The following is a 16,555-nucleotide window of genomic DNA, read 5'->3' on the forward strand; positions in this document are numbered from 1 at the left end:
GTAATAGGGATATGATAGACATAGAAAACAATGCACACATTCTGGAGAGAGACCTGCCTTGTGCGTCTGAGCCACAATCCCCATATTCTTGGACCGTGGCATCCCTGCGGCCTCCTCATTGAGACAGGCGCGAATCAGTGTATCATGTACCATGAAAAAATATATATACAGTGGGGAGAACAAGTATTTGATACACTGCAGATTGTGTCCCTAGGACATCCTCTGTTTGCTGGGTTAATGCATAAATAAAGTAAATATTATCCAATTAGTTGCTTGTCATAAACTCAATATAGATCCATCTCTATGGAGTGGTTACATGTTGACACTGAAACTACAATCCCATGTGATCATACACTACAATATATTCAGAGGCTACCAGGACAAGTTATTGAAGCAGTATCTCTCGCAAGCAAGAAGACATTTTATGGACACAAGTTTCTGAGCCTACACAGAATCAAATGATTCACACTTGAATTCATTCACATCCATACACACTCAATCCTTGTAAGGACTAAGAATTTTTGCATTGACCAGAGGAAGAAAATTTGCAAAATCTATGAAGAACTCAACCCAAGTCAAGTTCTTTTATCTCTTTGGCTTACAAGAGACATTAAACAACAAATCGGTTTATTTTATATTGCCTCTTATCACATACCTTCTCATCATCACTGTGAATCTGCCTCTGATCATAACAATCATTCAGGAGAAAGGTCTCCATGAGCCCATGTATATCTTTCTGTGTAGTTTATGTGTCAATGGATTGTATGGAACTGCTGGTTTCTACCCCAAGTTCTTACTGGACCTTCAGTCAGATGTTCAGGTGATATCTTATGGTGGATGTTTCACTCAAGCCTATGTAATATACACATCTGTCATGTGTGAACTTTCTACTCTAACAGTGATGTCTTACGACAGGTATGTGGCAATATGCAGACCACTATTATATCATACCATTGTGACATCTTTAACTATTAGAAAGTTACTCTTATTGTCTTGGTGTTATCCTTTATTTATAGCACTCATAGCAGTTAGTTTAGCTGTCAGACTTCCTTTGTGTGGATCTCGCATTGATAAAATATTCTGTGACATTCCGTCTATACTGAAACATGCATGTTTACCCATTACCATCAATCAGAATTTGAACAAATTTGTAATAGTGGTACATGTTCTACAGATACTTTTCATTGTATTTTCATACTGTCAGATTGTAAGGACTTGTGTAAAGTCAGCTAAGGGAAGGATTAAGTTCACACAGACTTGTGTGCCACATTTAATAACAATATTTATTTTCATCACGGTGACCCTGTTTGACAATTTGCAAGGGTGGAATAATGTAAATAGTACACTAAATATGCGCAATGCAATGGCCGTACAATTCCTTGTTATACCACCTGTCTTTAACCCTGTCATATATGGACTTAACCTCCAGCAGATTCGAAGGGCAGTTTTTAGAAAGTGTAATGCACATAAAATCATTGATATGAAACGTTAGTTACATGATCCTACACAACAGGGAAACTGCTTTATATCAGAAGCAAGGATAACATGCACCTTGGTCAACCAAGAAGTAGTCTTTTCTTTCAACCAATCGATTTGTCTAAATTTTAAAACAGATTTTTCCATATATAGACACAACCAATGTGCCTATTTATCTTACCATTTCTACCAACCTGCGAGACAGTTAGGATTTTCATAGGCACATATTCGTGGAACAGTTTCATTTAATTATTAATAGTCTTTGTATCTCAAAATCATTGTCTGTGGTTAATCGACCTTCTACAATCATCGATATGAAACATTAATTACAGGATCTTACACAACAGGGAGACTTTCTCATATCAGATGTCAACAAAAATAACGGTAAAATCTGCCAAAACTGTTGTAATGTTAAATGGTGCCTTGTTTTTTGAAATTGCAAGCAGCGCAACTCTGGTTTTAGAAGAGTAGGGGGGTCTGGGGGTCCTCCTTACATTTTCTGGGGCATCTAATGCTAATTTCCTACAATTCTACAAGTGCTGTACACAAAATCAACAACAAAAACCTTGGTCTTTCGACAAATCAACTTGTCAAAATTTTAAATCAGATTTTTCCGTATATAGACACATCCAATGTGCCTATTTATCTTACCATTTCTACCAACCTGCAAGACAGTTAGGATTTTCATAGGCACATATTCGTGGAACAGTTTCATTTAATTATTAATAGTCTTTGTATCTCAAAATCATTGTCTGTGGTCAATCTACATTCTACAATAGTAATCTAAATGAAAATTATACACATCTAAAAGTAACTTTTATTGCCACTGCCAACTATTTAAATAGCCTACATAAAGCCAACACATAAAAACAATGCATCCTGCATGCAAAAAATATCCCGATACAATTAAATATCCTATAAATCACATTGGCTATGCATGGCCTGTCTGCAACCATCTCGAAACACTGTATCAACTATCAACTGGGTCAGTTATTTTATGACGTTTCCACTGGATCAGAGCATAACATTTTTCCCTTTCATGCAGAGTGGTTATCAAAAGGGAGAGAGCTGGAAATATTGTTCAAATACTATTGTCATTCTTAACGGATTCTAAAAACAGACTGTTTACTTGCTGTTTGAGGTGTAGAAAAATTACTGTGAGAAGCTCCACAGTTCATTAGTGGTGGTGAGTTTTAAGACAATCAGAAATACTATCAGACATATCAGACAAACTTGTTTCTCGCACATATAGCATAGGCTGTGAGTTCTGCAAAACACATATCCACTCTGACATTGAGAACAGTAAATTACCAAATAAGCATTGCAGATGGGAAATTAGGTGAATTAATGGTAAATGTAGGCAGCTACTGGTGATATTTCTAATGGGGAATTGATTTATACAGTGCCTTGCGAAAGTATTCGGCCCCCTTGAACTTTGCGACCTTTTGCCACATTTCAGGCTTCAAACATAAAGATATAAAACTGTATTTTTTTGTGAAGAATCAACAACAAGTGGGACACAATCATGAAGTGGAACGACATTTATTGGATATTTCAAACTTTTTTAACAAATCAAAAACTGAAAAATTGGGCGTGCAAAATTATTCAGCCCCTTTACTTTCAGTGCAGCAAACTCTCTCCAGAAGTTCAGTGAGGATCTCTGAATGACCTAATGTTGACCTAAATGACTAATGATGATAAATACAATCCACCTGTGTGTAATCAAGTCTCCGTATAAATGCACCTGCACTGTGATAGTCTCAGAGGTCCGTTAAAAGCGCAGAGAGCATCATGAAGAACAAGGAACACACCAGGCAGGTCCGAGATACTGTTGTGAAGAAGTTTAAAGACGGATTTGGATACAAAAAGATTTCCCAAGCTTTAAACATCCCAAGGAGCACTGTGCAGGCGATAATATTGAAATGGAAGGAGTATCAGACCACTGCAAATCTACCAAGACCTGGCCGTCCCTCTAAACTTTCAGCTCATACAAGGAGAAGACTGATCAGAGATGCAGCCAAGAGGCCCATGATCACTCTGGATGAACTGCAGAGATCTACAGCTGAGGTGGGAGACTCTGTCCATAGGACAACAATCAGTCGTATATTGCACAAATCTGGCCTTTATGGAGAGTGGCAAGAAGAAAGCCATTTCTTAAAGATATCCATAAAAAGTGTTGCCACAAGCCTCCTGGGAGACACACCAAACATGTGGAAGAAGGTGCTCTGGTCAGATGAAACCAAAATTGAACTTTTTGGCAACAATGCAAAACGTTATATTTGGCGTAAAAGCAACACAGCTCATCACCCTGAACACCCCATCCCCACTGTCAAACATGGTGGTGGCAGCATCATGGTTTGGGCCTGCTTTTCTTCAGCAGGGACAGGGAAGATGGTTCAAATTGATGGGAAGATGGATGGAGCCAAATACAGGACCATTCTGGAAGAAAACCTGATGGAGTCTGCAAAAGACCTGAGACTGGGACGGAGATTTGTCTTCCAACAAGACAATGATCCAAAACATAAAGCAAAATCTACAATGGAATGGTTCAAAAACAAACATATCCAGGTGTTAGAATGGCCAAGTCAAAGTCCAGACCTGAATCCAATCGAGAATCTGTGGAAAGAACTGAAAACTGCTGTTCACAAATGCTCTCCATCCAACCTCACTGAGCTCGAGCTGTTTTGCAAGGAGGAATGGGAAAAAATTTCAGTCTCTCGATGTGCAACACTGATAGAGACATACCCCAAGCGACTTACAGCTGTAATCGCAGCAAAAGGTGGCGCTACAAAGTATTAACTTAAGGGGGCTGAATAATTTTGCACACCCAATTTTTCCATTTTTGATTTGTTAAAAAAGTTTGAAATATCCAATAAATGTCGTTCCACTTCATAATTGTGTCCCACTTGTTATTGATTCTTCACAAAAAAATACAGTTTTATATCTTTATGTTTGAAGCCTGAAATGTGGCAAAAGGTCGCAAAGTTCAAGGGGGCCGAATACTTTCGCAAGGCACTGTACATTTGTGACTGGTTGACAAAAAATACAAATGTTTTCATTACAGACCCCATTTGTCATACAGTATTCCATAAGGCACCCAGACCTTATCAAAGTTGTACAGTATACCCTTAATCTAGTAATAAATCAAATCTAGTGATACATTATTTGACATTTCTGCCATCCATTGTGACATTGTGGGAGGATGACCAACCTTCCAATTAATGGCAATGCATTTCTTAGCTGCTATACATGCTATGGTTACATAGTTTCTTATTATAACAGCCTCCAGTATCAACATTTCCAAGCAAACAAAAACAGGGAAAGTGAGACAAAAGAACATAGTCTGCCAGAATGTAGCCAGCTCAGATGAGGCATGACAATGAATTGCCTTGGTGTACATTTATACATTATATCGTTCAATAATTGAAATGACCATTATTCCCAGATCTCAGACTGTAGCCTACCCATCAACTCAAGATGGATCTTTGTATCTATTCACTGATTATTATAATAGACTGCAAAATTCACCTGCGCTTCAAAGACTGGCCTTCCCTCGCTGTCTGATCCTGCTAAGACATGATGAACATAGTGTTGTGTACTGACTGTGCACCATGACAGTGAAGCCTGTAGAGCTGGTTGGTTATACCATGTTAGTGTGAAAAGTAGGGAATTATATAGGGAAACTGACAGATCAATAACGTTACATTGCTATAATGACTCTAATAAAAACTCACATTGCGCTGTCAGAAAACATCAGAATATTAGTGTTCAAACCTTTGGCCGCTGGTTCCATTTCATACACAAATCCAAAAGTAAAGTTTTTTTTAGGTTATTAAATTGTGATAACACATCTATGTCTTTATAACCAGGCCTCCTCAGTGTATCTCTCAAAATAAGTGGATAATCACGACCACTTTGAATAAAATTCATTATTTCATTGATGCAATAAGAATAATATTCATGTAACTAGAAAGTATGGTTGAATGTAGGCTACACATTTAGAGTGAAATAATGTGCATAAACAAGATACAAGAAATGTTGAACAGAAATATCACATTCTGAATTTTTTTTAATTTAATCACTACGTTTTTAGAAATCCAAGTTTAATGTATATTATATATTCATATTCTGACCATTCGAAATCATGTATTTTTACAGTCTTATGGTGGTATGATTGTTTTAGAAATGTATAGCTTCAGGCAGTAAGTCAAATGATTTACACTTGTTATCTGGTCTCTACTCCTCCCGTTACGGGGTCTGAGACACCGAAGCTTCCCACCATTAGCTCTGACATATTGAAAGCTCTAGTCATTGGCGACTCCATTACCTGCAGTATTAGACTTAAAACGAATCATCCAGCGATCATACACTGTTTACCAGGGGGCAGGGCTACCGATGTTAAGGCTAATCTGAAGATGGTGCTGGCTAAAGCTAAAACTGGCGAGTGTAGAGAGTATAGAGATATTGTTATCCACGTCGGCACCAACGATGTTAGGATGAAATAGTCAGAGATCACCAAGCACAACATAGCTTCAGTGTGTAAATCAGCTAGAAAGATGTGTCGGCATCGAGTAATTGTCTCTGGCCCCCTCCCAGTTAGGGGGAGTGATGAGCTCTACAGCAGAGTCTCACAACTCAATCGCTGGTTGAAAACTGTTTGTTCTGCCCCTCCCGAAAGATAGAATTTGTAGATAATTGGCCCTCTTTCTGGGACTCACCCACAGACAGGACCAAGCCTGGCCTGCTGAGGAGTGACGGACTCCATCCTAGCTGGAGGGAGCTCTCATCTTATCTACCAACATAGACAGGGCTCTAACTCCTCTAGCTCCACAATGAAATAAGGTGCAGGCCAGGCAGCAGGCTGTTAGCCAGCCTGTCAGCATAGTGGAGTCTGCCACTAGCACAGTCAGTGTAGTCAGCTCAGCTATCCCCATTGAGACCGTGTCTGTGCCTCGACCTGGGTTGGGCAAAACTTAACATGGCAGTGTTCGCCTTAGCAATCTCACTAGGATAAAGACCTCCTCCATTCCTGTCATTATTGAAAGAGATCGTGATACCTCACATCTCAAAATAGGGCTACTTAATGTTAGATCCCTTACTTCAAAGGCAATTATAGTCAATGAACTAATCACTGATCATAATCTTGATGTGTTTGGCCTGACTGAAGCATGGCTTACGCCTGATGAATTTACTGTGTTAAATGAGGCCTCACCTCCTGGTTACACTAGTGACCATATCCCCCGTGCATCCCGCAAAGGCGGAGGTGTTGCTAACATTTGCGATAGCAAATTTCAATTTACAAAAACGACGTTTCGTCTTTTGAGCTTCTAGTCATGAAATCTATGCAGCCTACCCAATCACTTTTTATAGCTACTGTTTACAGGCCTCCTGGGCCATATACAGAGTTCCTCATTGAGTTCCCTGAATTCCTATCAGACCTTGTAGTCATGGCAGATAATATTCAAATTTTGGGTGATTTTAATATTCACATGGAAAAGTCCACAGACCCACTCCAAAAGGCTTTCGGAGCTATCATCGACTCAGTGGGTTTTGTCCACGTCTCTGGACCTACTCACTGTCACAGTCATACTCTGGACCTAGTTTTGTCCCATAGAATAAATGTTGTGGATCTTAATGTTTTTCCTCATAATCCTGGACTATCGGACCACCATTTTATTATGTTTTCAATTGCAACAAATAATCTGCTCAGCCACCAACCAAGGAGCATCAAAAGTTGTGCTATAAATTTTCAGACAACAAAGATTCCTTGATGCCCTTCCAGACTCCCTCTGCCTACCCAAGGACGTCAGAGGACAAAAATCAGTTAACCACTTAACCGAGGAACTCAATTTAACCTTGCGCAATACCCTAGATGCAGTTGCACCCCTAAAAAATAAAAACATTTCTCATAAGAAACTAGCTCCCTGGTATACAGAAAATACCCGAGCTCTGAAGCAAGCTTCCAGAAAATTGGAACGGAAATGGCGCCACATCAAACTGGAAGCCTTCCGACTAGCTTGGAAAGACAGTACCGTGCAGTATCGAAGAGCCCTTACTGCTGCTCGATCATCCTATTTTTCTAACTTAATTGAGGAAAATAAGAACAATCCTAAATTTATTTTGATACTGTCGCAAAGCTAACTAAAAAGCAGCATTCCCCAAGTGAGGATGGCTTTCACTTCAGCAGTAATAAATTAATGAACTTCTTTGAGGAAAAGATCATGATTATTAGAAAGCAGATTTCGGACTCCTCTTTAAATCTGCTGTCAGTTGTCCTGATTCTGCACAACTCTGCCAGGACCTAGGATCAAGAGAGACACTCAAGTGTTTTAGTACTATATCTCTTGACACAATGATGAAAATAATCATGGCCTCTAAACCTTCAAGCTGCATACTGGACCCTATTCCAACTAAATTACTGAAAGAGCTGCTTCCTGTGCTTGGCCCTCCTATGTTGCACATAATAAACGGCTCTCTATCCACAGGATGTGTACCAAATTCACTAGAAGTGGCAGTAATAAAGCCTCTCTTGAAAATGCCAAACCTTGACCCAGAAATATGAAAAAACTATTGGCTTATATCGACTCTTCCATTCCTCTCAAACATGTTAGAAAAGGCTGTTGCGCAGCAACTCACTGCCTTCCTGAAGACAAACAATGTATACGAAATGCTTCAGTCTGGTTTTAGATCCCATTATAGCACTGAGACTGCACTTTTGAAGGTGGTAAATGACCTTTTAATGGCATCTGACCAAGGCTCTGCATCTGTCCTCGTGCTCCTAGACCTTAGTGATGCTTTTGATACAGATTGGAAACCAAAATTGGTCTACACGGACTGGCCTCGTTTAGATCTTATCTGTCGGAAAGATATCAGTTTGTCTCTGTGAATGGTTTGTCCTCTGACAGATCAACTGTAAATTTTGGTGTTCCTCAAGGTTCTGTTTCGGGACCACTATTGTTTTCACTATATATTTTACCTCTTGGGAATGTCATTCAAAAACATAATGTTAACTTTCACTGCTATGCGGATGACACACAGCTGTACATTTCAATGAAACATGGTGAAGCCCCAAAATTGCCCTCGCTAGAAGCCTGTGTTTCAGACATAAGGAAGTTTCTACTTTTAAACTCGGACAAAACAGAGATGCTTGTTCTAGGTCCCAAGAAACAAAGAGATCTTCTGTTGAATCTGACAATTAATCTTAATGGTTGTACAGTTGTCTCAAATAAAACTGTGAAGGACCTCGGCGTTACTCTGGACCCTGATCTCTCTTTTGATGAAGATTGTCACAAATATCACTGAAGGTGGCTCCCCTTCCCATTCGGGTGGCGCTCGACGATCGTCGTCGCTGACTACGACGGTCTACTAGCTGCTACCGATCCCTTTTCCCCTTTTCGTTTGGTTTTGTCTAATTGTTTTCACCTGTTCCTTGTTGGGGTTTTCAAATCTCCAGGGGTGGTCTGATGAGTTTTCAGGCAGGTGTGTAGGAGTTTCCATCGGTGCGACAACGGTGGAGAGTCCAGACCAGGTTTCCACCATGCGCATTCCCGCTGAGTATGCCGATTTGGCTTCAGTAAAAAGAATGCGACCCAATTACCACCCCATCGACAGGGGGATTGTGTGATAAACCTCCAGGTAAACGCTGCACTGCCCAGGAGTCACGTGTATCCTTGGAGACATATGTCACGAAGGCTCTGGGACAGGGGTACATTCGGCCCTCCATGACACCCGTCTCCTCGAGTTTATTTTTTGTGAAGAAGAAGGAGGGTGGTTTGCATCCATGCATTGATTTATAGAGGTCTCAATTCCATCACGGTGGGTTTTAGTTACCCACTACCTCTCATCGCTACGGCGGTGGAATCATTTCACGGGGTGCGGTTCTTCACAAAACTGGACCTCAGGAGCGCATATATTCTGGTGCGTATTCGGGAGGGAGATGAATGGAAAACCGCGTTTAGTACCACATCTGGCCATTATGAGTACCTCGTCATGCCGTACGGGTTAAAGAATGCTCCAGCCATCTTTCAATCCTTCGTCAACGAGATTCTCAGAGACCTGCATGGACAGGGTGCGGTGGTGTATATTGACGATATCTTGATCTACTCCGCCACATGCGCCGCGCATGTGTCTCTGATGGGCAAGGTTCTTGGGCGACTGCTGGAGCATGACCTGTACGTGAAGTCGGAGAAATGTGAGTTTTCCAAACCTGGGTTATCGCATTTCCACCTCGGGGGTGGTGATGGAGTGTGACCGCGTCAAGGCCGTGCGTAATTGGCCGGCTCCGATTACCTCACTGCTGAAGGGGGGGCCGGTGCGTCTGCAGAGGCGGACGGAGCTTTCCGTCGCTGTTCACCGACGCGCCAGTGTTGGCGCATCCAGACCCCTCTTTGGCGTTCATAGTAGAGATGGACGCATCCGAAGCTGGGGTTGGAGCCGTGCTCTCACAGCGCTCGGGTACGCCACCGAAGCTCCGCCCCTGTGCTTTTTTTTCGAAGAAGCTCGAGCCGGCGGAGCAAAACTATGATGTGGGGGACAGGGAGTTGTTGGCTGTGGTTAAGGCCCTGAAGGTGTGGAGACACTGGCTTGAGGGGTGATACGAATCCCTTTTGGCCCGACAGTCTAGGGGGGGATGGTAATGAGACCCTTAACATAACTCATGCAAATTATAATAGTGACAAAGTAAAAGCGTGAACGAAATAACCGGTTAACTGGTTACCCGATTTTGTCTTTGGTAACGGTCCGACACATTCAACCACCACATGCTCGAATGGTTCACCTATGACAGGTATGGGACAAAGAGGAGCGGGAGGAATAACCTGATTTGGTTTTCCTGTTATCTGACATGTGTGGCATGTCCGACAGAACTGAGCCACATCTTGTTTTAAACCCGGCCAAAAGAAATGTCGAAGGATCCGATCATAAGTCTTTGTGATTCCTAAATGACCAGACCACTGGTGATCATGAGCAAGGGATAATACATTTTGTCGAAAGGCTGTAGGAAACACTATTTGATAAACAGCATTCCAATCTCCACACGCGTCAACATGGGATTTCCATTTACGCATGAGGAGATTACCATCAATGAAGTAAGCCACGTTCTTCTTCTTCACATATTCCAATGAGACAACACTAGAAAAACATTTAGCAAGCTTGTTGTCAACCTTTTGGTTAGCAATCAGCTGCTCACGAGTGACTGGTAACTGTATTGCCTCAGCAATAAGTTCAACGTTCTTTGATTCTTTCCTGGGCTGTTTGTCAGAGGTGATCAACTTCTCAGAGGTATCACACAATCCATCCTCTTGATCATCCTCTTTGAACAGAACAGTGTTCGACAAATCTATCACGTCACCCTCTTGTCGTGCCTGAGCACGAGTGACAGCACATGCGGGGAACACATGTGGATAACTCTGTGCCAGCTCATTCGAGAGAGAGTGGTCACTTTTATCCAATACTTCCAATACGGGTACTACCTTTCCTCCGGCAATATCGTTACCCATTATAAAGGTCACACCTTTCACTGGCAACATAGGACGTACCCCCACTCTGAATATTCCACTGATTAACTCAGAATGTACTTTCACAAAGTGCAATGGCACAAAACCCATTTCAATATCCTGCACTAACACACTGGAACCACAGTATGTATCGTCAGATAAGGGCAACACATCAGACAATATAAACGACTGCGCCGCACCAGTATCTCTCAGGATTTTAACCGGACGCTGAGACGCTTCATCATTCGTTAGGGACACAAACCCCTCGGAAATGAATGGTTCATAACTGCGGTCGGGGACTGAGACTTGCAAACTACAGTTACCCTGAGGCACCTGTTTTGTTGCAGACCTCACAACCGTACGAATTAGACCCAACACCAGCTGGCAGCTTGGCACGAAGAGGCATCCCTTGTTTGCGTTTTAGCAGGAAGCAATCATTAATCATATGTCCCACTTTATGACAATAGAAACAGGGACGCTCATTCTTCTGGCATGCTTGATATACTACTGCTGGCCGACTAGGGCTAAAAGTAGGCAACTCTGTGGATCTACTCTCAGTATGAGCCGAAAACACTCGTGCGTCAACACAAACTCGTCTGCCAACACAGACGCTGCTGCCAGGGAGGATACTTTCTGTTCGTTTAGGTACACTACAATGCGTTCGGGTAAGCAATTTTTAAACTCTTCCAACAAGATTAACTCCCGGAGAGAGTTGAAATCAGTTACCTTATTAGCAGCATGCCATTTATCAAACAGATTCCCCTTATCTCTAGCAAATTCCACATAAGTCTTACTAGAAGACTTTCTATGAGACCTAAATCTCTGTCGGTATGCCTCAGGCACAAGCTCATAGGCACGAAGAACAGTAGCTTTGACCACTTCATAATTCAAACTGTCCTCCAGAGGTAGCGCTGACAAAACCTCTTGGGCTTTACCAGTTAATTTACACTGAAGTAATAGGCACCATACCTCTTCAGGCCATTTCAATGATACGGCTATACGCTCAAATACACAAAAATAGGAGTCAACCTCCGACTCTCTGAACAAAGGTACTAAGGCAATCTGCCTACTAATGTCAAACGTGTTTGAGGACACAGCAGGTGAGGACGACTCACTAACAGTGACAGCAGGACCGGGGGCTAGCCTCACTGTCTCTGCCTCCAGTTCCATCTGGCACATTTTAAACGCCATCTGCCGCTGTTCTTTATCTGCCTCAATTTTACACATCTCCAAATGCCATTGTTTTCTTTCTTTTTCTGCCTCAATTTTACACATCTCCAAATCTAACTGCCGCTGTTCTCGTTCTTTTTCTGCCTCAATTTTACACATCTCCAACTGGAGAGTCTCTCGCCTAATTTGGGCTCTCTCTTCCGCCTCCAGTTGGAACTGTGCTAAACGGACATCCCTCCTGGCATCACCGTTTGACAGTGGGGAGAGTGGATCAAAACGGGACAATGTGGCTGGTGTTTTAACCTCGCCCTCATTATCAGACACCAATGGGCTTACAGGAGCAGCAACATCCGCTACAGGGGTAGTAGGCTCAGGCAGTGGTAACACAAGCACCTGCTCTTCCAACAATACATTTAACACTAGCTGTTTAACCTCTGCCTTAACTAAACTCAGTGGAATAGACATTGAATAATGGTCAGCCAAGGTCATTAAATCAACTCTACAACATTTATCAAATACCTCCCACGAAGGGTTATCCAAAAAGGAATTCAAATCAAAAGTAGCCATCTTTAACTACTTCACAAGAGCCAAAGAAAATAGCAAACACTAATGCTACTTCAGCTATGACGCTCAACACTGAACTATACCACTATCACAATCTACATGAGCGGCATGGGTGTCAGTAAAGACAAATCCCGGATGAGCCCCCACTTATGTTAGGAATCCCTTGTGGCCCGACAGTCTAGGGGGGATGGTAATGAGACCTGTAACATAACTCATGCAAATTATAATAGTGACAAAGTAAAAGCATGAACGAAATAACCAGGACAACTGAAATCTACCGTCAAACTCAAGGTTTATTTGTAAACACACGGTAATGGGGGGAGCAGGAAAAGGGGCTGAGCTGGACCCAAGGAAAGAAACAATAAGTATTCAAAAACACGCCTAAGCTAGACTAGCCTACTTTAAAGACAGCTAACTAACTAACCAAAAATACAGTGGGTGGTCCGCCCAGTTCTAACTAGTGTATTTAACAAAGTCTACCTACGGGTAGTGTATGCCCATGGGCGACTTGTCTTGGTTTCCCCTTTTCCCACCAGCAATCAAACACAAACACCATAACCAAAACAATACTCACAGGTGATGACAAAGTGCTATGGAGGTGCTCAAACAAAAGAGAGGTTAATACACAAAGAGAGAGTGAAACACAGAGACCTACAGACATGGCATTTACAGAGAGATTGAGCTCTAGAGCAAACTACTGACAGGGTTTTTAAACCAAGGGAAAGGAACTGTGATTGGGTAGGAAACAGGAGGAGGTGTGTCTTCTGATTGATGATTGGATTGGTGACTGATTGGGGAGTGATGATTTTCACCTGTGAGGGGAGAAGGAGAGAAAAGAAACACACACACAGGATACACACACAGGATACTTGTATCCGTAACAAGGGGGCTAAGCACCCTTTCCTCATCTGGACTGACCACCGTAACCTGGAGTATATCCGAGCAGCTAGGAGACTGAATCCTCGTCAGGCAAGGTGGGCCATGTATTTCACCAGATTTCAATTTACGATCTCGTATCGACCAGGTTCCCCCAACACTAAGGCCGACGCGCTGTCCCGCCTCTACGACACTGAGGACTGGTCCATCGATCCTACTCCCATCATTCCGGCGGCTAGGCTGGTAGCACCGGTAGTATGGGGAGGACCCTGCGCCTCCACAGTGCCCGGAGGGTCATAGGTACGTGCCGCTCGCTGTCCGTGATCAATTGATTCGGTGGGCTCATAGTCTACCCTCGTCGGGTCACCCGGGTATTTCGAGGACAGTGAGAGGTCTTAGGGGGAAGTACTGGTGGCCCACCTTAGTGAGGGACGTGCGATTCTATGTCTCCTCCTGTTTGGTGTGCGCCCAGAGTAAGGCTCCTAGGCACTTGCCACGAGGGAAGTTACAACCCCTCCCCGTTCCACAACGGCTGTGGTCCCATCTATCGGTGGATTTTCTCACGGATCTTCCCCCGTCTCAGGGAAACATGACGATCCTGGTCGTTATGGATCGGTTCTCGAAGTTCTGCCGTCTTATCCCGTTGCCCGGTCTCCCTACGGCCCTACAGACTGCGGAGGCTCTGTTCACCCATGTCTTCCGGCACTACGGGGTGCCCGAGGACATCGTTTCTGATCGGGGTCCCCAGTTTACATCCCGAGTGTGGAGGGCGTTTATGGATTGTCTGGGGGTCTCGGTCAGCCTAACCTCGGGGTATCACCCGGAGAGTAATGGGCAGGTGGAGAGAGTGAACCAGGAGGTGAGTAGGTTTCTGTGGTCGTATTGCCAGGACCGGCCAGGGGAGTGGACGAGATACATCCCCTGGGCTGAAATGGCCCAGAACACACTAAGCCACTCTACCAACATGTAAACATTTCAGTGTGTGTTGGGGTACCAGCCGGTTCTGGCACCATGGCATCAGAGCCAGACCGAGGCTCCTGCGGTGGAGGAGTGGGTGCAGCGCTCTAAGGAGACCTGGAGGGCCGTCCAGGAGTCATTACGTCAGGCGAGAGGACGGCAGAAGAGGAGTGCTGACCGTCACCGCAGTGAGGCCCCCGTGTTTGCACCGGGGGACAGGGTCTGGCTCTCGACCCTCCGTCTGCCCCTCCGCCTGCCCTGCCGGAAGCTGGGTCCGCAGTGTGTGGGGACATTCAAAGACCTGTGGAGAATGAACGAGGTGTGTTATTGATTATTACTTCCTTCGTATTATCGTATTAACCCCTCGTTTCATGTGTCTCTCCTCAGGCTGGTGGTAGCTGGTCCCATGCAGGAAGGTGAGGTTCCTCCTCCCCCTCTGGACATCGAGGGGTCCTTGGCGTACATGATACGGGCCATTCTGGACTCGAGACGCTGGGTGAGGGGCCTGCAGTACCTCGTGGACTGGGAGGGCTACGGGCCGGAGGAGAGGTGCTGGGTCCCGGTGGGGGATATATTGGATCCAGCTATGCTGAGGGAGTTCCATCGCTTCCATCCGGATCGCCCTGCGCCTCGCCCCCCTGGGTCGTCCCCGAGGCCGGTGTCGGCATGCGGGAGCCGTGCGTCGGGGGGGGTACTGTCACAAATATCACCGAAGGTGGCTCCCCTTCCCGTTTGGGTGGCGCTCGGCGGTCGTCGTCGCCGGTCTACTAGCTGCCTAGATCCTTTTTTCCCTTTTCGTTTGGTTTTGTCTAATTGTTTTCACCTGTTCCTTGTTGGGGTTTTGGGGTTATTTAAGTTCGATTAGCCCGCTTGTGTTTGTGCGGGCTTGTTTCTGTTATGTAGAGGTGTTCATTATGATTGTGGGTTTTCCACTGTCCGGTTAGATACCAATGTGTATTTTAGGTGGAGTGTATTTACGCCTGTGTTCAGTGTCACCTACTGTATTTGTACATTTTTTGGTTGGACATTAAAGAGCGTTTTTCCCGTTCCTTGGCTCTCTGCGCCTGACACTCTTTGAACTTTACAAACATATCAAGACAGTTTCAAGGAAAGCTTTTTTCCATCTACGTAACATTGCAAAAATCAGAAACTTTCTGTCCAAAAATGATGCATAAAAATTAATCCATGCTTTTGTTACTTCTAGGTTAGACTACTGCAATGCTCTACTAAATAAACTTCAGTTAGTGCTAAATACGGCTGCTAGAATCCTGACTAGAACCAAAAAAAAATATCATATTACTCCAGTGCTAGCCTCCCTACACTGGCTTCATGTCAAGGCAAGGGCTGATTTCAAGGTTTTACTGCTAACCTACAAAGCATTACATGGGCTTGCTCCTACCTATCTCTCTGATTTGGTCCTGCCGTACATACCTACACGTACAAGACGCAGGCCTCCTAATTGTCCCTAGAATTTCTAAGCAAACAGCTGGAGGCAGGGCTTTCTCCTATAGAGCTCCATTTTTATGGAATGGTCTGCCTACCCATGTGAGAGATGCAAACTCGGTCTCAACATTTAAGTCTTTACTGAAGACTCATCTCTTCAGTGGGTCATATGATTGAGTGTAGTCTGGCCCAGGAGTGTGAAGGTGAACGGAAAGGCTCTGGAGCAACAAACCACCCTTGCTGTCTCCCTGGCCAGTTCCCCTCTTCCCATTGGGATTCTCTGCCTCTAACCCTATTACAGGGGCTGAGTCACTGGCTTACTGGTGCTCTTTCATGCCGTCCCTAGGAGGGGTGTGTCACTTGAGTGGGTTGAGTCACTGATGTGATCTTCCTGTCTGGGGTGGCGCCCCCCCTTGGGTTGTGCCAGGGTGGGCTATACTCAGCCTTGTCTCAGGATGGTAAGTTAGTGGTTGAAGATATCCCTCTAGTGGTGCGGGGGCTGTGCTTTGGCAAAGTGGGTGGGGTTATATCATTCCTGTTTGGCCCTGTCCGGGGGTATCATCGGATGGGGCCAC

The 16,555-nt window shown here is 44.1% G+C and overlaps 1 protein-coding gene across 1 annotated transcript; it reads left to right on the top strand.

Annotated features, from left to right (window-relative positions):
- The first annotated feature begins 556 nt into the window (after positions 1–556).
- On the top strand, positions 557–1,492 carry LOC112266107 (olfactory receptor 6N1). Its single transcript, XM_024443585.1, has one exon. It carries the CDS (start codon positions 557–559, stop codon positions 1,490–1,492), a length of 936 nt encoding a protein of 311 aa, XP_024299353.1.
- Positions 1,493–16,555: the final 15,063 nt, after the last annotated feature.

The sequence above is a fragment of the Oncorhynchus tshawytscha genome, linkage group LG13 (assembly GCF_018296145.1).
Source record: "Oncorhynchus tshawytscha isolate Ot180627B linkage group LG13, Otsh_v2.0, whole genome shotgun sequence".
Classification (NCBI taxonomy): Eukaryota; Metazoa; Chordata; class Actinopteri; order Salmoniformes; family Salmonidae; genus Oncorhynchus; species Oncorhynchus tshawytscha.